The following is a 23,878-nucleotide window of genomic DNA, read 5'->3' as shown; positions in this document are numbered from 1 at the left end:
TATCAATAAAACTGTGTCGATATTTTTTTTACTTGTTTTGATATTCTCATGTCATATTGTTGATATTTATAATACACTATGTTGATATAAAAAACACCAACAAAAATTATCATATGATAACATAATGACTATATTACCCTTTTATTGATATTTTGTCTACTATTTATTGATATTTTTTTATTCAATCTCAGCCTTTGATTTTTGGACTAAAGGGCCAATATTCAGTCTCAATTTGGGATTATGGTGATAATCTCAGTTGAAGACGACCCATATTTTATATATTATATATTTAAAATAATATTCTATTTTGACCAGTTGTTCGATCATTGAACCGGTTGAACCATTGAACCAGTTGCTTCATCGGTTTGCTTACCAGTCCGGTTTTTAAAACATTGCTTCAAAGAGTGGTGTTTTAAAAATCCGATTGAACGGGCAGATTTGATTGCGAATCGATGCGTTATCCAATCCGATTTGGACTTATAAACAACTAATATGTTGAGTCATTATAGATTGATAAGATCAATCAATTTGATCATGATTTGTAAAATTCATGCATATTAATGGTTGAACTAGTCTGATCGACTGAATCATGAACCGATAATTTTAGCTAGTAATGTGCTTCCCTTTTTCAAATTTGTTTACCTAGTAATGTGCTTCCCTTTTTCACATTTGTTTATTGTTCAAATTTCAAAACAATTATTGCTGCATGTTAAGGTGGAACCAAGGAGAATTGCATTGGTTTCTTCACACTCTTGTTTGCCTCTTTGTTGTTTTAATTTATTGATGTGTATTTAGGCGGGGTCAGGATAAGTCCAACCCCACTATTGCAGGGCTATAAGAGCGTCCACTATGGAGTGGACGCGGCGGAAGGCGCGAACGGGGGCGGTAGGCGCGGCTATTATAGTGGGGAGGGTGTCCGCCGCGAGGGTGGACGCGGCTGGTGGGGGGAAGGGCGGCGGACGAGGCTTCGCCGCGAGTGGGGCGAGGACGCGGCGGTGTGTGTATAGGCGCGGCTATAGCCGCGGCTATTATAGTGGCGGATATCCGCCGCGGCTATAGCCGGATTTTTTGAATTTTTTTTTCATTTTTTCCTCTATATAAATACCAAATACCACTCTCCCTCCTCCCCCACTCCCATTTTCACAAAATCCATACACTCACTTTCTACAAAAACACTCTCTACAAAATGCACCGAGGAGACGACGAATCACCCGACACTGAGGAATCGGGATATTACATTGCGATTATTTAAATTACACTTGATTAAAACTAAAAAATATTTAAAAATGAAAGTTGATTATAAAATTTGGGGGCTATTGGAGTTGTCCACTATAGTGGCGGAAATAGAATTTTGGGGCTATGGACAACAAAATTGGGGCTATAGACAAAAACTGAGGCGGGGCTATTGGGCGTGTCCACCTTATAGTGGACACCCTAACACTCCGTTTTTCATTTTTTATTTATCTTCCCTTCCGTCAACCTTTTTCACTGTATTCAACTATACAAGTTTCATTTTCTAGATCCACGTTGATGTATACCAACATGCAACAATGATGAGCATTTGCCGTAGTTGTTTACAAGGCTCCTTGTTTGCATCCTTACAAACTAGGGGCAAACTATTTGTATATATTCAGATCCAACCTACATCCAATGAAATATTTGTAAGTAGTTGTGTTCAAATCCCACTATTGATATCATCAGATTTTTCTGTCATAAAAAAGAAGTAAAAATAATGAAAATGGAGAAAAGCAAATTGATGAGAGAAAAAAATTTCATCTCAGTGTCACGGCTCCTATACTCTACATATATACAACCAGCCATTTAGGACTATTGAGTTTCAAACTAAAGAGACAAAAAAAAGCCTAGCAAAATTATAGAGTGATGGTTTCCAGTTCAACGCAACGAAATCTAATTGTCTCTCAATTTTCCAAAGAGAAGCCTTGAGGAAGTGGTATTCACATGTTTCCTCTGAGACGTGAGCTCGCTTTTCGCATCCGCGTCCTTCTCTGGGAAGGGGAAAGAGAGGGAAAGGGAGAGAGAAGCCGATACATCCTCCTCCGCCTTCTTCCTCCTTGCCTCTTCAAGAATACGTTCCTCGTCTACTTTATGGTCTATTTTACTGACCAATGGCGCCTCAATGCCCAATGTCAGTAGTTTTCTTTCACCCCCTAAAGCAAGCTCTAGATTCGGTGCTTTGTCACTCAGCCTATCATCATCTAGTAAACGCGTTTTCCAGGGCATAGATCCGTCGGGTAGGGTTGAGTCCGTCACAGGCTGCGCTTGCACGGGAAAGAAGAACCTTTCACCGTGTCCGTGGTCATAGTATTTAGGGATGTGCCCGAGATCAGCTTCAACATTTTGACTCTGCAGTGTGTAGGGGGCCGTAGCAACGTGGCTTACCTATGACACAATCCATCCTCGTTACAAGTCTATGATAAATATAAAATTGCCATGTATACAAGCGACTAGCGAGTTAGAGTTCGTCTGTCTGTACTTATGCGAGTTAGAGTTCGTCTGTCTGTACTTACTTTTTCAAGTGGTTTGACAGTTTCGTTGTGCATATTGTCCTTTCTGGGTGATGCATAACCAGTGCCAGAAGAAAGAGTATGATTCCCTGAGGATGACGGTCCAGGAAGCATCGGTTCGTTCTGGATAAAGACCCATTTGTCGGGTTCCACATTTAGGTCTTTAATGCCCTCCATGGGCATTTCTGCTTCTCTTGATAGATCGATAGCATCCATTCTTGATTTTAACTCATCTTTACGACATGTTTTCTCCAATATAGCTCCGTCACATGCGTCACCCTTGGAAGTGCCTGCCACCGATTTGGTAGAATCGAGCAGTGAATGCGGATTGCCAAGTGGAGTGTCCGGTTCCATTAGCGTTTGCTCCCTTCCAGCATCAGGATTAGTCACAGCAACAGCGGGGCTGCAGCTGGAACTGATGCTGCTTTCCTGTGCGAAAGAATATAAACGACGGCAGAATAAAGCTTAGCAAACATCAGCTAAGCAAAACTACATATTTGTGAACATCAAGCTAAACCAAGTATAACATTCCACTACCATGAAAAAGGAAGAGCAGAAAGAAATAGGCCAATTTAGACGACACCACGAATCAAAAAAAGGCAACGTGTGAAGCCAGAAAAATTAACACAGAACAGTACCTGATAAGTATCCCTCACTTCTCCACATTGCTTTGGACCATCACTTTTTTCTACAGATGACGAACTAGAATTTAGCCTGTGTCCAAGCTGATCCAAAGGAGATTTATCCATACCAGCGTCACTTTTGACAGCTCTAGGTAAACCCCGTAACTCTTCTGAAGCAGGCACTTCAACCTCTGGATGTTCATCTTGGCTTGCATTATCAGAAACAGGCCTGAGTGAGAATTTATTCTCAGGCAAAGACATTATATGCGGAGGGATATCTAGAGGTGCAATTGTGGATTCGGGCATTTGCCGGAGGCTAGGTTCTTTCTTTTCTCTGAAAACACCCCAAAGGAAGAAAAACTTATTCCATCCTGCACATACATGAAAAAAAATAACTTGTACTGTGGCTCACAATGTTAGATAACAGAAGAAGTATGACTTAGTTACATCTAGATTCAATTTTCTACGACAATTAACATTCTCTAACCAGTTTCCTAATTTCATAAGTTTATGTTAAATAACTGTTCCACTTATTCTGCAAAAGTGCAAATTGGGAAGAAAATAGAGACAGTTGCTTCACTTACGTTGCAAATTAACAGGAAGCTGATTAGATGGAAATACGAGGAGCTCAACACCGTTAAAATTTCCTCGGAGAGCAAGGTCATTCTTCATCATATTATCCAGTAAAACTTTGTACATCTTCTCATGGCTGTACCACCATTAAAGAGATGTCAATTTTTAGGATACAAGTCAATAACAATCAAACTGATAAAGATTATTTGTGACTATGCAAGGTAAAACAACATGAATAGTAGTACCTCTGAAGATCTTTAGCAAAAAAGAAAAGGGCTATGTTATTGTATCCAACACCATTTTTCTGAAACTGAATAGGCCAGGTGCTTGCACGAGGAACTTCATAGAGTGAAATTCTATTATTAAATTTGTTTGTAGCTTCAACAACTTTAGGTGAGGCGCATGTCGATCGATGAGCTTGAATTCCATCCCACAACTCAAATGTTTGACCACTTCTACAAATCTCAAAACTTCCCCTGCACATACAGAGCACAGTGATGGAGAATATGAAGCTAACAAGTTTTTATGGAGGCAAAGATTTAAAATAAAATCAGTGAGAGATAAGTGCATACTGCCAAAGATATTCATGCTCGGGGATTGCTATGGATTTCAACAAGATAGGCAGTACTATTGGGACATTACTGAGTGCATCTCTCGAGGAAAGACCTATATGGACACCATCTCGAACTCCAGAAGAATCACCCTCCGCACGAACCAGCAAGGACTGCTTTACACTATTGAGAGTTTCCTCTTTACTAGGGTCAGCAGTGAAATTCCGAGATACTAGAAGCCTCTCAGCTAGCTCCACATCAGAAGATAGTTTTCTACTTTTGGCACTTGCCATTTGGTCTATATGAGTAGCAACAGGAGCTGCAGTTCGCACGGATGACTCATCAGATTGACCAGAAGCTCTATGCTTCCTGTAGACTCCTGGTTTCCTCAGAACAGCAGCTTCAATTGCAGCTTTCAGGTTGTCACTCTCATCTCTTGAGGACCGTGGGGCCAATCGGCTTCCAGAAGAGTCCCTCGGTCGGTCAGCAGAATTTGCTAAATCCTTGGACTGAGCCAATCCATTAGATACACCTTCACTAGCACTAATAGACAACTTTTCAGAAACACCACATGAGGGAGGATCCTGCTTCAGGCTAGTCTGATTATGTTTTTGTTCAATATTATTAGCTCCATTGGCTGATGAAAGCGCAGATTTATTATGCCTATGTTTTGACGGTCTCTTGAATTCACCTGGTCATGCAAACATAACATGAATCGGAAATATTATTAGTTCAAAAGTACTAAAAGAAACCAGCTCAAAAAGCTGAAATCAAACTCTACCTGTAGTACTGGGTAAATCTGCATTCCTTCGAGATGCAAGACTAAATGACCTTGATAATGTTGCTGATTTACCATCAGTCTGTAGTGCCTTCACCTCCTGGTGATTGGTAGGGGAGGCAAGTGAAGATGATTCTGCCCTGGAGGATGGTCCTTTACCGATTCGCGATGTCGAATTCATGGAATCACCCATTGCTGAATTATGTGATGGGTGTTCTGTTCTGAAAGAGCGCTGCCGTTCAAATGCGCTCCTCTCTTTTGTATTTTTAAGGTCCTGGATGTTAGAAGGTCTAGGCGATAACATCTTTATGTTTGATTCAGAACGATCAGAATTTGTAGATCTAAATGACATAGATTTCCCTATAGATCGAACTGCACCCTCCTTAAGACGGAAAGAACCATGTTCCTTAGCTGATTTCTGCCTCTGAATATCAACTTGATCTACGAGCTTGACCTTTGGCTTTGAATTCAGAGAATTAAAAGAATTAGATTTTGAGAAATTACCTGCGAGAACAGAAAGAAGTTGTCAATAATGAAGGACTAAGAATTAAGATGACTGCCAGTGGAAACCTCAAAGTCTTGAAAGACTAACTTAACATGTCAGGCTACATGTCGACTCAATGCAAAAGTTAAAAAAAAAAAAGAACAAGGTATGCATTATAACCTCGTAAATTGAGCCCTCGAGCATCTAAAGCAGGCTTTGCCAATTCTGTAGCATCATTAACTGGGATTGTGTCTAAGCTAGAACGATTTGGAGACCGTAGTCTACACTTATCTAAATTCTTAAAGGAACTCTCGCGAGAAAGAACAGCTAGTTTGGAATTGGACGTCTTTGGCGACCCAATTGTCAACTCAAGGGCGGGCTTTTTTGCAATAGAAGAAACTTCGGCATCTTCATCATCTCTACGCCTTTTAGAAATATTTTTTGTAGAACTCTTTGTTCTGTGTCCCTCAAAATCAGAGTTGTTTAAATTTTCACTTACTCGACCAGGCGAAATATTTTTCTCATTTTCATCCATACTTCCAATCTTTTCTTGCTTTCCATTTCCTACCAGCTCCAGTGTTTGGCATTCTTCACAAAGCCATTCCCCTTCGGGGACTTTCTCCAGCATTTCCTTCATACAGTATCTGGGAAACAAGCATCATTACAAATGCACAGTTTTGCAACATCACATATTAGAAACTCTAGAGAATCCAAAGACTTACGTGTGTTCTGCTCCATCACTGCACCGAGAGCATATAGCAAGTAAATCCTCCCTTCCTGCATCCCCACAGATATCACAGACTTTTACCTGTTCAACAGAAAAGAAATTTTATCAGATTTTTATGTCTGAAAATAATTAATAAATGCATGACAATATTGTAATTAGTGTAATATCTTTGCTTATGAACACCTCAAATCTTCAACCTTCTTAATATGTGCATATACCGGTAGAAGAATCAGCATCTTCTTGTCGACATTAAGTGATAATTCACTCTATCAAAAGAAAAGGGATAATAGCAATAATGGGACCAGATGTTGTTAATCAAGTGTTTAGTACTATTATCTTAAATCAATTAGGAAAAAAAAGTCCAGAAATGGTCATCAGAAACTATATAAACAGTATCAAATAGTACTATATAAAGTAGTATAGAAGAAACATTACTATGTAACTGAATACCAGTATTGTAATGAAACTTGTGCAAACATACATTAAAATATAAGGGTAGCCCACACTACATAATTTTAGTTTCATGACCTCTGGACTTAATGAATGAGAAGACTAGAAGAATTTAATAGTTTACTGAATAATCATAGGGGGTGTAGATCCATAATGAGTCATACTTATACAGATTATAATTTTATTAGAGAGATCTCCAGACAGAGAAATATTTTTGTTGTTCCAGATGTATGGGTAGAATTAATACCACTGAAACATAATGATCAACCAGATTATCAAATTATACGAAATATGACTGAATACCACATTCTTACATCTTCTTCCACCATATCTGAGTCATCACTCTCATCAGCTGGATGAAGTTCAATCTCCATGTCATCACTCTTCTCAGTGGAATTGAGATCCATTTTTGGAGGATCGCCGAAAACATCGTCAGAAGCCACATTATTAGGTGGTGATGAATTTAAATGCTCAGTTGAACCCTTCAACAGCTCAACTTTAGTATCTGAAAGCTTATTATCATTTACATTCATTGGGCTTTCTTCCTGCGGTAGGTTCTTGCCATTGGAAGCTTCAGAAGTACTCTGATCCTTTTGCATCTCAGTAGCATTAGCAATTTGTGAGCTACTAGGTGACATCTTCCTAAAAATTTCTCCACTGTTCTGCTTATTACACTTATTCCCACTGTCTTCCATGTCAGATTTTCTAGTAAACTGTTCATCAGTTCCACTGACAAATGACAAGCAATCATCATGTCCTTCCAGAGATCTCCGGCCATCACACTTTGAGTGCATGGCACTATCATCGAATGCATTGGAAGTCGTTGAAGAAGCCTTGCCTGCTGCATTTTCAGAAAAAGAATCAGCAGTTGAATCCATGCCTCCAACAGTGCTCAGTATGCTTAGTTGCTCAGTTTCAGTATTCCCAACACATGTTTCTCCACCATGCCCATTGTTTGATTTCAGCAGAACCTTATTAACATGAAAACAGGACGAGCAAGGAGCAGAGCACACGTTACACGTCCCAGACTTCCCTCGATAGTCCTTTAAGCTTCTACCAGAGCAATGGCTGCTATTTTCAGATGTCGCCTGATCAATTAACATATCACAATATTAGTTAACTTCAGAGAATAAATCAAGGCGGAAAGATTGGGTGCTGGAAGTATCATAGTGGAAAGCAGGATCACACTGCAGTAAACAGCTATCTTGCACATTTAATTATTCAACTGCTAACAAGTATATAGATGGACCATTGTCATCAATCAAATAAAAACAATTATCAAACATGCCAAATGAGCAAAAGACGAGTACTCTCCAGATAACATTTAAAGAGCTCTAGTATCCAGCACAACTTCGATATTGAATAATAATTGTTGGACTTGGTTCTCAGCAGATAATTCAGAGTAGCTAACATGATATTGTGTGATCTCTGATAAATTAGAACCGATGAACAACTCTTCCAAATAGGACTGCTAAAGAGATAAGATAGTCAATACACATACAGATTGATGCCTAAAATACCAATTACTACTTTTCTTATACTGATGAATGTCCTAAAACACCAACTTCCGTGTCAAATTTTATGTTTGCAATTGCTTAGTTTAGAGAATAGAGGCAAAAGAGTATAATGATCGCAAAGAAAATATATAAGAGCTACTAATCACTGAATCAGGAATGCAGAATCAACTACCATATTGTACAGAACATATACTAATTTCGCAACTTAATGAACATTGCTTGAAATAAATTATAGCCAGACCACAGTAAGAAACTAAGAAAGGATTTTGTCGTATGAAACCCAACATAGTTCTGCTGATAAATATAATATGGATTCAACAGATAAAATAAAACAATAAAACAGATAATATAAAAAGATGAAAAATACAAGTTGCCCGAATATCTGGGATTAAATTTACATAGATTCTCAGAGAACATGAATGGTAGCAATAGATTGATTGCATTGCTTCATTACTAGCAGTGAAGACCAGAAGAAAGGGCAGCATAAATGGGAGGACCTCCAAAGAATTAACTTCACACAAACTTATAAACTCAGACATTATGCCTGGCTATCTTTATGGAAATTAGCAATGACGTTCATTTTCTAATTGTATAGACACTTAAAAAGTTTTTCCTTGCTTCTTTTTTTACTTTTATCTAAACTCAAGCTTCTTCCATTGTTCAGAATTGACACTGGAATAGACAACGGAAATATCGAACTTAAATCGACTAATTTCACCTAATCTGCCTAACCCAAACCAAAAGTCAATATATTCCAGTACCATCTTAGACCATCAAAACATTAGGAATAGAAAAGGTAAGCACTTTCTGATAATTCAGGGTAACTACAAACAAGGAAGAGCAGGACAGAAGAGACAAATGCGACAGGACATGATACCCAAAGTGTTCACCATATTGGACAGCAGAGTCACAATTTGCTTCATCACTTGGTCCTTCCATCCTAAATTTCCTCAAAACACGGGGTAATCCGACAACACACATTAAAGTACAATAATGAAAACTAAAGTTCCAACCGCCAGCACACACAATCAGAGCATCTATACACATAATACAGCCAACACTCCAACAACACAATTGCATTTAAATCCAATAAAAGCTTCTATACATTTGTCGAATAAGAACAATTCCTGACAAATTATGCATTCGTGTGTAGAGACAAATCCAGTACCCAATACCCATAAATTCTGCAAGTTCGTCACGTATCTCACATAAATAAAACAATAAACTAAATCAAAACCGAAACTTGAGACAGAACCACGCCAATGAGCGTCCAGATATTTGCAAAAGATCAATAAAAATGCGAGGAATCAAGTGAACCCTAAAAGAGTAGGTTTCAAAAAGGGCAGCGAAAAAAAACATGCCTGCGGCTGAGATAGAGTGGGAGCGGCATCGCATAGGTCTTGGAGAGTTCGCTCTCTCCAATTTCTCATCGACGAGCTGCCACCGGTCGATCAGGCATTAATTTTCCGAGCAATTATCGAAATCGATTAAAGCTCACGCGATCATAAATTAAGCCAAATTCGGGAAATATGAATTGTTTGCCTCTGGATATTAATTGATTAATAGGGGAAATTGGAGTGGATGAATCAAAAGGTATTAACTGGAATTAACATCTGTGGTTAAAGGATCTAGGAAAAAATCCTCAATACAAAAACTTGTTGAATTTGCTTCAGAGAGAATGTTTGCTGCAAAATCAACGGGAAAATGAAGAAGATGGGAGTTTTATTTTAGGTTTTCTATATGGTTTTGGCAGTGTTGCCACTTTTCTCACATAGATATATCTGTCTTTACGGAAAATACAGATATTACACAATAGTCCTATATCATATCCATTTCTATTTCTCCTCATCTTAGTCTCTTAGATTATCCACTATAGGCTGCCTTTCCCAATAGCCCCACCCCCTTTTTTTATCCACAGCCTTAATTTTTTATCCACAACCTCAATTTTTTGTTTCCGCCACTATAGGCGGATACTTCCAATAGCCCCAAAATTTTATAACCAATTTTCATTTTAATTTTTTCATTTCTTTTTTAAATCAGCTGAATTGAAATAATTATAAAACGAGGTAATTGAGACTGAATATTCGTTGTATTGGCAAAAGGTAAAATTATACAACGAACGTCCAAAAAAATACAAATAAAAACGCCGCCACCGTCTAATCGGTGGCGGAGTTCGATTCCTCATCCTCTTCTCCGTCTCCCTCGCTGCCGCCGGCGGCCGCTGCCCCAGGACCATCATCAGCCAAGCGCAGACGACGCTGGAGCCGACGTATGAGGTCGGAGTATATATTTTTGATGTACGGGTCGGTTGCGGCCTCGTATTTGTTGCAGACTTCAAGCAATTCGTGCGTCAGCTGCACATATACGTTATCCCTCAAGACCTCGTTTGCTCTTGACGGAAATATACGCACGGGCTGCGGGGCGCGCGATCCAGACGCTGCCGACGATCGGCGGGAGGAACCGCCAGCTTCTCTAGCGCGTCGGATAGGGGCATGTTGTCCCGGAGGGCGGGCGCGACTAGAGTGTGTAGCGGAGGGCTCTTCGGCTTGCTCTTCGTTCAATTGCGAGCCGCTGCCGCTGCTGTAGTCCCCGGCAATGTTGTGTCTTGTCCGCTTCGGCGCCGGAGCCTGCTCTTGCGCACAGATGGCCTTGAATTTCGGGCAGTCCTCGAGAACTAGATACTCCTCCCACATTGTGAACTTAGGATGGCCCAACGCGTTGTATTGGCTCATCGAAAGTGTTTTCACGTCAGCCTCGCTTCGGCCACTCTCCACATGGAGCAGGTTGTTCTGGTATATGCCCGCGAACCGCCGGGTGGGCGGCAGAATCCTAGACCACTTCTTGCGGAGCTGTTCCGCGTCACGCTCTCTGGCACCTCTAGGTTTGAACTCGTTGTACGCTGCTACGACGCGCTTCCAAAAGCTCACCTCGTTCTGATCGGTGCCCTCTATGGGGTCGGATGTGGCGGCATCCCACGCCCTCGCAACAGCAACGGACTCCTCTTTGGTGTAGTGCGTGGTCTTTTGCCGTCCGGCTGGAACTGAGCCACTGGAAGCTCCGCCAGTCGCGGACCCGGCGCCGCTGCCCGATCATCCGGCTCCGCTGTCATTGCCCGATCCGCCACCGCCACCGCGACGGCCGTCGCCGCAGCCGCCACCGGACCCCCCCGCCTCTTGTCGCAACGGGCATATCCGGTACGCCGGAATTAAGCAGATTGAACACCGTATCCAGTGCGTCTTGATCTGCCTGAGTGAAAGGAGAGCTGCTGGATTGGAAATGGGTCTCCGGACGCGGATGGTGAAGGGCGTCGAGGTTGGGTCTGTAATCTCCAAACGCCGAGCGGCTTAGATTCCTCGGCAAAGGTTGGGGAGTTGGACTCGAAGACCTCCACGGCTGAGATGGTGGAGGAGTTGGACTCGATGCCCACGGCGGGGGAGATTGATTCAAGCTCCATGGCTGGGACGGAGAGCCGCCATATCCCGACGGCTGAGAAGGATAGCTGCCATATCCCGACGGCTAGGAAGGATTGTCGCCGTATCCCCGATTCGTGCGAGCCGGGTGATTCGTCGTCTCCACCGTGCATTTTTAGAGAGTGAAAGTGTAGATAGTGAATGAATGGAGAGTGTAAATGGTGTAAATGGATGGTGGATGAGTGGTATTTATAGGATAAATTTTCGAAAAATATATAAATAAATAAAATCGAGGGGGCTAAGGCGCGCAGACCGCCGCCCCACTATAGACCGGCGCGCCTATCCCCCACCGCCCCGTCCTCGCCCCCTATCCGCCGGTACCTCGTCCGTCCCACTTTGATTCGTCCGCCCCGGGGCGGACGTCCCTGCCACTATAGACCGGCCCGTCGTCGCCCCTTCCAGGGTGTCCGTCCCATTTTCCCTATAGTGGATGCTCTTACTTTCACATACTATCAATTCAAGTTCAAGCAAATAAAGTTGCAAATTTTAACAAAAATAGTGAAGTTTAATCAAATGTAAATTTATTCTTAATTATTTCATCCATGCCTTGGACGTTATGGAACACCAATCAAACCCGACCAAAATCAACTCCCTATTGAAATAAGCTCGAGATACACTACTGTCTTCCATTGCTTGTCGTCGTACCCCTGCCACCCCTTCGACCAGAGATCCACCTCTTTGACCCTTATTTTCCTCCTTAATGCTCAGAATCTGATCGACTAAATCAATCCCACGTGAATGATGAGAGTAATAATGACAAGATAAAGGTGAAAAAACTATTACCGGAGACTAGCTTTAAGAGCATATCCAATAAGAATAGTCTAGCCATAGCCCAGCCATAGCCTAGCCACAAACTCCTCTTGCCACATCATCAGCACTAAAAACTCCTTCTGTCACATCATCAGGACAAACAACTGGACAAGCAATAGCCTAACCATAGGTTAGCCACAATAAACAAAATTATAAAAATAACAATCACACAAAATACGGAATTCAACTTACGACACATATACGGGAAAATGCAATAATTTTATTTAAATTAAAAAGGTACATTAAAAAAAATTACATAATTAAAAAAAAAAACTAACGTCGTGCAGTCCTCCGCGCTCACAACTCTTCAATTAAATCCTTTTTTAGTCGAATATGAGCTTCTACTTGGCGCATGTCGGCATGTGCTTGGAGGCGACCGACTTCATCGTGAGGTACCCCACTTCGTACGTTGGGGGCGGCCACGCCGTGGCTTGGACCGGCTTCATTATCGTCGTTGGCCCAACTAGTCAGTTGTACACCTTCATCTTCGACAATCATGTTGTGCATGATAATACAGGCGTACATTATATCAGCAATGCAGTCGACATGCCACAAACGCGTTGGACCCCTAATTGCCGCCCATCGAGACTAGAGCACACCAAATGCGGGCTCCACGTCCTTGCGCGATGACTCTTGCCGTTCCTCAAAGTAGTCCTTCCTCTCATCTGATGCGCGCCTGATCGTCTTCACAAAGACGGGCCACCTCGGGTATATCCCATCCGCCAAGTAGTAGCCCATATCATACTGGTTCCCGTTGGCGATAAAACTGATGGCCGGACCGACCCTCTGGCACTGCTCGTTGAAAAGGGGCGACGAGTTGAGGACGTTGAGGTCGTTGTTCGACCCGACTACCCCAAAATATGCATGCCAAATCCACAGCCGGTAATCAACTACGGCCTCGAGGATCATCGTGGGATTCTTTCCCTTGTAGCCGGTCATGTAGAACCCTTTCCAGGCAGCGGGGCAGTTCTTCCACTCCCAATGCATACAATCTATGCTGCCTAACATACCCGGGAACCCATGCTTCTCCCCGTGCATCTGCATCAACTCTTGGCAGTCTTCAGGGGTAGGGCTTCGAAGGTACTGATCACGGAATATTTCAACCACGCCCTGACAGAAATACTTCATACATTCAAGGGCAGTCGTCTCACCGATGTGGAGGTACTCGTCCTACATGTCTGCCGCGCCTCCATAGGCCAACTGCCTGATTGCCGCAGTGCACTTTTGAATAGGTGTGTGGCCGGGTCTGCCAGCCGCATCGTGCCTGAAGCGGAAACACATATATCGACGTTCCAAAGCGTCAACAATACGCATAAACAGGGCTCTGCTCATCCTAAAACGCCGCCTGAAAAGGTTGGCATTAAACCGCGGCTCCGGTGCGAAGTAGTCTTCATATAGCCGCTGATGTGCAGCTACGTGATCCCGCTCAATCACTGTTCGGCAGTGGATAACGGGTCGAGGTCAAGGTACCGCCGGCTGCAAGGCCCTCTGTAACAGCCGGTTTATCTCACGGTCCGTATAGGCCTCCAACACTTCGTTCATTCGCCGTTCGTACTCCTCAACATCCCCACCACTACCATCACTACTACCACCCGCGCTACTCATTTCGAGTTGTTGATCTTGTGCAATTGAGAGAAAGCTCGTTAAAACAAGTGGTGCGAATGAAAATAACGTGCAAATCGCGTATATATAGTGTTTTGAAAATTAAATTAAAAAAAAAAATCGGCTGGTCGATCTCTCGCCGATCGGGAGCCTGCAAAGGCGGCCAGCCGATCGGCCAGCGCATCGGCCAGCGCTCGGGAATCGGCGTGCGCTCGCCATTTTTCTTGCCGATTTTGCGCTCGCCGGCTGCAATGGTTCGGCGAGCGGACCAACGAGCGCCTGGGATCGGCTAGCCGGTTGGCTCGCCGCCATTGTGGATGCTCTAAGAAATAGGCACAATAGAATACCATGCCAAATAGGGGGTGTCTCAACAACCAAACAAGACACGCAATGACTTTTAAAATTCTTTTAGATTTATCGAATTCACACTAATATTTAAACGTATAATATTTTTTGCATATAAAAAGAAATGCATGTCGTTATTCGAAATTAGTAATGAATAAATATCCTTCATGTAATTAAAAGATCACATAGATGCTCAATGTTATTCGCGATACACAAACATTAACTTTATGAGAAAATTTTGATATTTGATTACAAGAGATTGAATTATTCTAGACTTTTCAAAATTAAATTGGTCCAATATACTACTCCATAATATTACTATCATCAACAAACATGTAGCTATAAGCTAAAATTATTCATACACAACGTTACATAGAGATTGGTATCTGATTATATGTAAACCCAAAACTAATTATACATAGCAAAACCAATCGACAAATATTTAAGAATCCTTGTTTAATCCATAAAATATGCGAGTCTACAAGGGAATGGATGAGGGTTTATTACACTATCAAAGTTAGCATTTCCTCTTTAGCGTTACCACTCCGCAAATTACTCAAACTTCCGCCGCCGCCGCAACCGCATCCGCCGCCGGTTACTTCTGCCACAGTCTGCCGGAGTCTCGTGCTTTTCCGTCCAGCTCAATCCTACAGCAGCCGCAGCGGTATTATCGTGGCAGAAGAAGCACCGTCAACGCCTTCCATGGGGTCTCAAGCGACCGAAACTGAGTGGCCGGCGAATAAAGTCAGGAACACATTTTTTAAATTCTTCGAGGACAAAGCTCACGTCAATTGGATATCAAGCCCCGTAGTTCCACACAATGACCCCACTCTCCTCTTCGCTAATGCTGGTAGGGTTTTGCTTCTCGAATATCCATGATTTTCTGTTATTCGGAGCTATTTCAACTGTTTATGAATTGTATTTGAATGATTAGTGAGTGAGATTGGCTATTTGTGATCCAAAGTTCTGCAATTCAGTGCTCTATTTAATTGTTTTTGGATTGAATGATTCGTTGGTCAAATAGGTGTTAGCGAAAGCGTTATACATAATTTGAAGAGGAGTAGCTATTTGTGATCCGAAGTTCTGCAATTTGGACTTCGGAGTTCTATCTATAAATGTTTTGGATTTGAGTGCTTAGTTGGTCAAATTGGTGTTAGTGAAAGTGTACTATCTGTGATCCGATGGAAGCTGAAAATATAGATGCTGATTTGTTGTCACTGGTGTGTGTTTGATTGTATTCGTTAGGTATGAATCAGTACAAGCCTATCTTCTTGGGCACGGTTGACCCTAACACGGAGCTGAGCAAACTCAAACGTGCTTACAACACTCAGAAGTGTATTCGTGCTGGTGGTAAGCATAATGATCTTGACGATGTGGGCAAGGATACTTACCACCATACCTTTTTCGAGATGCTTGGGAATTGGTCTTTTGGGGATTATTTTAAGAATGAGGCCATTGAATGGGCTTGGGAGCTCCTTACCAAGGTAAAAGTTTCATGTCAGATTTATGTATGCCGATTTTGTTCTCTTCTTCACTGTTTCACTAATTCCACTTCAAATTTGATCTGTTGTACTTCGGAACAGGTATATAAGTTGCCTGGTGATAGAATTTATGCCACCTATTTTGGTGGAGATGAGAAACTTGGTCTTCCGGCTGACTTTGAAGCAAGAGATAAGTGGCTCCAAGTTCTTCCTCCCAACCGTGTTTTGCCTTTTGGTTGTAAAGTGCGAACCCTTCTCTCTTTCCTCCTAATTTGTCTGCACCATGCATGATTTTATGTATTTATAAGTGTGCATGCATATATAGCTATATATACTTGTAAGTTGATGTTCATTGTTATGGAATGATCTGGTAAGAGTGGCTTAAATTGATGCTTGAAGTGGTTCCGACACTATCGACATGTCTGCATTTGGACCACAACATTAAGATAGCTAGTTAGTCGAAAACAGTAAAGATATGAACATAAATAATTTTTTCGTTAGTTCTATGTTTCAGAACATGTTTGCATTCATGTGGCTATTTTATTTATATGTATTTGTATCACTGTATATTAGTGTCCGACATTGCATTCAGTTTATGTGGCTATCTTAATGATGTCTACTTTCTGTATTCACTAAATTTTATTATTTTATGCTAGGACAACTTTTGGGAGATGGGGGATACTGGACCTTGTGGGCCCTGTACTGAAATCCATTTTGATAGGATTGGCGGGCGTGATGCTGCATCCTTTGTGAACAATGATGACCCTACAGTGATTGAAATATGGAATGTTGTGTTTATTCAGGTGGTTCTTTACTCCTATACTATGGGACTTAATTATGTGCCTATGGTTACAACAACTGAATTGATAGGACATTGCAGTTTAACAGGGAAGCGGATGGAGTACTGAAACCGCTGCCTGCAAAACATGTTGACACTGGGCTGGGTTTTGAAAGATTAACTTCTGTTCTTCAAAATAAGATGAGCAATTATGATACCGACATTTTCATGCCCATATTTGATGCAATACAACAGGTAAATGGAATATCTGCATCTTTGGTAAACTAACCTATTCGTAGTCTGAAGATTCTTTTGAGATAAGGAGTTTTTCATGTTTTAAATGTTTAAGGCTGTGAAATATGTTCTTATATATTAAGACATGACTTTTCAGAAAATAATAAGGGATTTTGCTCCCAATCTTGCTATTTTTTACTTGAATATTTGTGTTAGATATTCGTGGTCTCTAAGTAATTTATACTCTTTTTAGGCAACTAAAGCCCGCCCATACTCTGGGAAAGTTGGAGCTGATGACCTAGATGGAGTTGACATGGCCTACAGGGTTGTTGCTGACCACATTAGAACAATTTCAATCGCCATAGCTGATGGTTCGTGCCCAGGTGAAGTTCTAATGTTTGTAATCATGATTTTTGATGTGCCTAGTTCATAAGTTGTACTCTCATTCATATTGCCAGCAATAGCATATTCCGAAACTCTTAGCATCCGAATTTTTGGACTTATTTGAGGGATGTCAGTATATAGCTTCACGGTTATGCCTATCATGTGAATCTTTTAGATGGTCTGAGAAGCTGATAACTGATCTGCAGGTAACGATGGGCGTGAATATGTGTTGAGGCGCATCCTCCGACGAGCTGTCAGATATGGTACTGAAGTCCTGAAAGCTCAACCAGGCTTTTTCAGTGGGTACACATCTGCCACATTATGCTTATTTTTTGTTATATTTTTATTTCCCCCAGATATATCCTTTGTATTTTGTACTGTACGTTTCCACTATTGAGGTATTGCAATATATACTCCCTCCTATCTCCTCGATTATGATCTTTCATGTGTTTTGTTTCAATAGAATTGTTTATTGCTTCTCATACTATTATATTGTTATGTGAAAAGGCTGGTGCAAATTGTGGTGGATGTCATGAGTGATGTTTTTCCAGAGCTGAAAGAACATGCCGTGAAGATTAGGGAGATTATTGCAGATGAAGAGTCCAGCTTCAGCAGGACTTTAACTAAAGTATGTCCATTGATTTCCTTTATCTTGTTTTATAATCCTTCCCATTTGGTCATTTGGTGGTCAGTTTGCAGCTTCATTTTTTATATGCAGACAACCGTTCCATGCCTTGACTTGTTTTTATTTGGGTTATATTAGCTTCAGTTAGCAGACATCTGTCACGACTCTGTAGCCATCCATCTTCTACTACTGACATCAGTTTTGTTAAATACTGATTTTAGATCCCCTAGTAGAAACTATGGTTCCATTCTGATGCTTTGGTCTGTTTTTTCCGCAGGGAATTGAGAAATTTAAGAAGGCTGCTCAAGAAGTCCAAGGGAAAACACTTAGTGGACAGGCAAGTTATTAGCCCGTTTTGTTGTCATTCGTCTCTATCCTTTTATGGTAATTTGGTGCCTTTGTCTAGATTTCTCATATGTAGGCCAATCTAGCTTTTGTAACTATTACATTGTTACTCACTTCCACATATTATTCTTTGTTAAACTGCTTCCTATAGACTTGTAAAAGAGTTGATTTTGCCATTCAATTTCATGCGTTAGCATGCATGCAGTTTATGTTTTTATGACCTAATTGATTAAGTAGAGGATCATGAATACAATTTTTGTTAGCTGCGGAAAATTTGTTTTTGTGACTGGTTGGAGCCCTGGCAAGAAAAGAATAATAGATTTATTGGAGTTCGAGCAACTAACCACATATCCCACTACATGGGTAGCATATATTTATCATGTTGCCACCGTGTTCGAGCAACACACATATTGTAAAAGTAATTTTTTAGTAAATCCTTTTTTTCTTGAGAATTTTTTCAATTCTTTTTACTGGTCTTTCCATCTTTACTTAATTAAGAAGATGATTTATATGTTCTGCACTTCATGTCAAAGCATGGAAGGGCTTCACACATGTCTAAAACATCCTGACTTTCTTTTATATTCTCATTTATTGGGACCTACCTCCACGACTCCACATGGATAATGTTCATGCACTCCCTCCTAATTTCTTGATTCTCACTTATCTGATGTGCAGTTTATATTTGATAAGCTGAAATTTGGACATGCATAGTTGCATCGTTCAAACATCTACTACGTAATAAAATTGGTCTACTGACGTATACTTACAGCAATCAGGACACTAGTATTTGGCTTCTAACTACCAATTTCACATTCGATTGCAGGATGCATTTGACTTGTGGGATACCTATGGATTTCCTTTAGATTTAACTCAGGTAATTGCCTCCCCAATTTTCAGTGTGAAAATGATTTTCTTCCTTTGATTGTGACCGACAACTTGTGTCTATCAGCTGATGGCTGAAGAAAGAGGCTTGACAGTGGACGTGGAAGGCTTTAATCTAGCAATGAATAAAGCACGAGAAAGATCAAGGAGTGCACAGAATAAGGTAATGATACACGCTGCTACAAATAAATAATCAAAATGCTTATTCTTCAGATATATTTCTCTACCTCTGTTGATTCTTTAAGAAACTCAGAATTAAATTTCTTGAAGTAGAAAGTATAATTTTGCTGTAAAATTTATTTTTGTATAAGCAAATTTTAGAATAATTCTTGGTATTGATGCACTGAGTGAAGTAACTCAGTAACTGCCAATTGATATTCAAAGATTGTTATTCCTCTTAATGTGGTTATGCTAAAAGTTATCTGTGGATTTTCTAGCAAGCTGGTGCTGTTATTGCCATGGACGCTGATGCTACTGCCTCATTGCACAAGAAAGGGGTTTCTGCTACAGATGATTCATTTAAATTTATCTGGTTCCAGGTTTGTAATCATTTTAATTAATTGCATCCAATTATTCTTGCTACTCTTTGCAAGTCAAAATTGGCTTTTCAATTTTTGTCCCCACTGATTTCCTACAAATGAATCTTGCGACCATTTTGGTCTGGGCCATAAACAATTCATTTTCGATTTGTATATTTTCATTTTATAGGACCACACAAGTGCGATTAAAGCTATTTACTCTGGTGCTGAATTCCTCGAAAGTGTTGTTCCTGGTGAAGAAGTTGGGTTAATCCTTGAAACCACTAGTTTTTATGCCGAGCAAGGTGGTCAGGTAAACATCTAAAGTCAATCTGCTTTGGATTTCATCTAGTTTGTCACAGATACCACTTATTGTTTTTCTCCTTCAGTGTCAGCTCTTAATTTGGTTACATTTTTCAAATTGTTGTGGTGGATAATTGTTACTTAAGTGTAAATTGGTTCTCATATTTGCTTTTAAAGAAACCTTGTCTCATTTTCCTAGTTAAAATAATTACATTAAACTGGCTGTAATTTGATTGCTGGTTACCCAAGATTGATCGATGGGTCATTCGCAGACTGAATTGTGTCTGAATGAACTGTAATTGTTCTCAACTATGTTACCCTATAAGGCAAGATTTCATGAGATGGTCCACAAGACACAAACATAGTTAAAGAACACTAATTGTATACTCTAACTCATTATCCTATGTAAAGATTTCTAACTTGAATTAGTAGGTTTTCTTTTTTGCGCTGGGAAATTATAATACACTACTATTTCGTATTTTGGGTTATTTTGTGCAAATGCAAAACCATCCATGGGTTTGGAGCACGGTTTTTAATTCACTCGGTCAATATTGTCTTGTAGATATATGATACAGGAATAATTGAAGGCCCTGATGGAGCTTTTGAAGTCAGTAATGTTCAGATTTATGGCGGGTTTGTTATTCATATTGGTTCTTTTAGAGGAAAGACTGGCAGGCTTTACATTGGCGATAAAGTGGTTTGTAAGGTGATACATTATTTCATTCTTAAGGATTTCATCATGATAGTTCAGATACACGCAAATTAGGTACTTTTGTTGGCCAATTAAGTCGCGTTTTTGTTGGGACTGTTGCTGAGCAGGTTGACTATGATAGACGGACATTGATTGCTCCCAATCATACCTGCACACACATGTTGAATTTTGCTCTAAGGGTAAGGCCAGAACAAACACTTGCCCTCTACATGGGGTCCTGTTTATTTTTGAAATTAGCTTTCAATACATTGTGATAAGTGCAGGAGGTACTTGGTAACCATGTCGACCAGAAAGGATCCATTGTTCTTCCTGAGAAGCTGAGATATGACTTTTCTCATGGTAAGCTCATCTGCTTTAGTTTTTTCCAGTCCTTATATTAGGTAACTGATGCTCCCACAATGTAATGCAGGGAAGCCTGTGAAGCCCGAGGAACTAAGAAAAATCGAGTCCATTGTGAACGAGCAGATTAAGGCTGAACTGGATGTTTTCGCAAAGGAGGCCAAACTTGCTGATGCAAAACGTGTAAATGGTCTAAGAGCTGTTTTTGGGGAGGTGAGATTGGAGAATCTTTATACTGGAAGCATTTTGTCTGAATTTTCTGGTTTCTTACATTTTGTCTTTCATCTTTCAGTTAATTTTTCCCCCCTTTTCTGTAGGTGTATCCTGACCCTGTGCGGATTGTATCAGTCGGTCGCAAAGTGGAGGATTTACTTACAAATCCTGAAAGTGAAGAATGGTTATCAATCTCTGCAGAGTTATGTGGAGGTAAGTAAAGGACTTTAATCACCTTTTGACAGGGAATCTCTGCTGGGTTAATAAAGTTGAAATGCCCCTTCAGGGACACACATATCGAACACTAGGGAAGCCAAAGCATTTGCACTCTTACAAGAGGAAGGAATTGCTAAAGGAATTCGTAGAATTACAGCCGTCACATTGGATTATGCTTTCAAAGCTTTTGAACTGGCGGCATCACTTGAACAAGAAATAAATGAAGCATCCAAAACTGAAGGAAGCATTCTGGAGCAGGTTTTTGTTGGATAACTACTTTCCTTATTTGTCTTAATGCCTGAAACTTTGACATGCAATCATACTTCCTTCAATTACTCCAGTCATATTTTATAGTTTTAACACTCGTGAAAAAGAGGCATGTTGTTTGAAGACTTAATTTCCTTTAAACATTAACTTGTTAATCATCACTACTATGTCTTATTTTTTATCTTATGAGCTGACCTCTTTCGGAATTATTTCTCAGAAAGTAACTGCCTTAAATAGTCGTGTGGAAGGAGCATCTGTCCCTTCTGCAACAAAAGCTGATCTCAAGGCAAAAATTTCTGTGCTTCAGGTACTTCTCACTCTCAAGTCTGCTGAGTACTAATGGAGTCGTATGTTACTGCTCGAGCCTAATTCTTATCTGTCCTCAGAGATCTGTAAACTGTTTTATTTGAGAAAATAGTTAGGTAGGGATCATGTGGTTGTTTCCATCTGCACTTCAAAATTAATGCTAGTCATTCACTCGATGGTGATTTTAAAACAAATTTTGATTATTTCCTCATAGTTAGTGGTTGATCCTGTTCTTTGTCAAGTACTCCGCTATGTATTGGCTTACCTAATTGACTCTCTTACACTCTGATGACTTGTGCTTTTGTCAGAGCCAAGTCATCAAAGCCAAAAAGAAGATAGCCGAAGAACATATGCAGAAAGCCATCGAAGCAGCCATACAAACAGCTGAAGGTGCTTCATCGAATGGAAAGACCTTCTGCATTTCACATGTTGGTGTTGGTTCTGATACTTCTGCAATCCGTGAGGCAGTTGTCAAAGTCATGGAGCAGAAGGTTCTCGTCACCTTCCTACTTAGATTAACAGCCACTTTCCACTTGTTCTCTGAATCCGATTTACTTGTGTTTATAGGGGATGGCGATCATGGTCTTTAGCAGAGACGAAACAGTGAACAAGGCCTTTGTTTGTGCTGGTGTACCCGAGAAAGATGGCAAGTACAAGTCCTTAAATGTTACAGAATGGTTGAAAAAGGTTTTGGAATTGATAAGTGGAAAAGGAGGTGGAGGAAAAGGGGGTCTTGCTCAAGGCCAGGTGAGTAATCCCATTTTAATAAACCTCTTTGGATAATGATGCATAAACAATGTTTAAAGCGCGTTTTAATACGTCAAGATTTGTATTCATGCTCATCTGGGGAACAGAGAGGGTATATTTTCTCGCGTGCTTGCATATAGCTGCTAACTGCGTGCAGCTGAACGCTTTGTTTTATTTTCTGGCTCATGGATTTTGTCACTCTTTCAGGGGAGTGATGCATCTCGTATTGAAACTGCAATGGATGTGGCAGAATCCTTTGCGGCAATGAAGTTGAAATGAGAAGACACAAAGCATCTACAGTTTTCAAATTTATGCACGATGCAACGGTGAAGTTGCTCGTGCAAGGAAATTTGAACGAACCAGTGGTTGCATTCCAAAAAACAAACGCTTGTAATTTAATATAGATTTGATTACTTTTGTTTTATTTGTTGAAAACAATCAGGCTTCTTTCAAGATTTGGTTATATACTAGTAGTAAACTTCCTTGTATAATATTAATACCCATGTTTTGATGGCAAATTTTCTTGTTTTTTTTTTTATGTCTAATCATTCTCTTGGATATGTGGTGCCGATTAAGGGTATCTGGTGATCACAACGGTGACCGAGAATGTACCTACACGAAAGGAAGTAGTCACAGAAGAAGGGGAAAATTCGATGAAATAGTTGGTTGTGGTTGTTGGCTTGATCAGCTGGGCTAACAATGAATTGATTGTGGGATATAAGTAATTCGTGGATTCACAATCATATGTTGGGATTTCATCCATGCTTTTTAGATCCGAAACTGTGTTTGAACCTGCCAGTTGGGAGCACAGCGCATCATTCCAAAACTATGGACTGTCATGCATGAATTCCAAATAAATCCAGTCAATTTAATAGTGTCGTAAAAAGAATATCAGACAATGATGAATTGTTCCCTTGTGAAATTAGTACATAGTTTTACTTCTTAGGTGAAAAAACAATATTATTGCTCATTTTGAAAATGATATTTATTGAGGCCATATCCTTTTCTCTATAAGTTTGGTGCTTCATATATTTACATTCGTATGGAAATTTCTGTTGTGTCTTGGCATCTAA

At 40.5% G+C, this 23,878-nt stretch overlaps 2 protein-coding genes across 2 annotated transcripts; one reads left to right on the top strand and one right to left on the bottom strand.

Annotated features, from left to right (window-relative positions):
- Nucleotides 1-1,753: 1,753 nt before the first annotated feature.
- LOC121801971 lies at nt 1,754-10,018 on the bottom strand. The gene is made up of 11 exons (XM_042201464.1): nt 9,590-10,018; nt 7,026-7,799; nt 6,257-6,342; nt 5,715-6,178; nt 5,054-5,554; nt 4,294-4,963; nt 3,967-4,197; nt 3,733-3,857; nt 3,164-3,519; nt 2,529-2,954; nt 1,754-2,400 (listed from the first exon to the last, which is right to left on the bottom strand). The coding sequence occupies exons 1-11, from the start codon at nt 9,656-9,658 to the stop codon at nt 1,909-1,911; spliced, it is 4,194 nt and encodes a 1,397-aa protein (XP_042057398.1). The 5' UTR covers nt 9,659-10,018; the 3' UTR covers nt 1,754-1,908.
- Nucleotides 10,019-14,892: 4,874 nt separating this feature from the next.
- On the top strand, nt 14,893-23,323 carry LOC121801970 (alanine--tRNA ligase-like). Its single transcript, XM_042201462.1, has 23 exons — nt 14,893-15,305; nt 15,701-15,939; nt 16,039-16,179; nt 16,593-16,739; nt 16,817-16,969; nt 17,202-17,331; nt 17,539-17,635; nt 17,840-17,960; nt 18,235-18,294; nt 19,126-19,176; nt 19,252-19,347; nt 19,622-19,723; nt 19,893-20,015; nt 20,568-20,711; nt 20,825-20,896; nt 20,981-21,056; nt 21,127-21,269; nt 21,374-21,482; nt 21,556-21,743; nt 21,970-22,059; nt 22,367-22,549; nt 22,626-22,805; nt 23,013-23,323. The coding sequence occupies exons 1-23, from the start codon at nt 14,948-14,950 to the stop codon at nt 23,082-23,084; spliced, it is 3,075 nt and encodes a 1,024-aa protein (XP_042057396.1). The 5' UTR covers nt 14,893-14,947; the 3' UTR covers nt 23,085-23,323.
- Nucleotides 23,324-23,878: the final 555 nt, after the last annotated feature.

The sequence above is a fragment of the Salvia splendens genome, chromosome 5, assembly GCF_004379255.2.
Source record: "Salvia splendens isolate huo1 chromosome 5, SspV2, whole genome shotgun sequence".
In the NCBI taxonomy this organism is placed as follows: Eukaryota; Viridiplantae; Streptophyta; class Magnoliopsida; order Lamiales; family Lamiaceae; genus Salvia; species Salvia splendens.
This window is presented reverse-complemented; position numbering and strand designations above follow the sequence as displayed.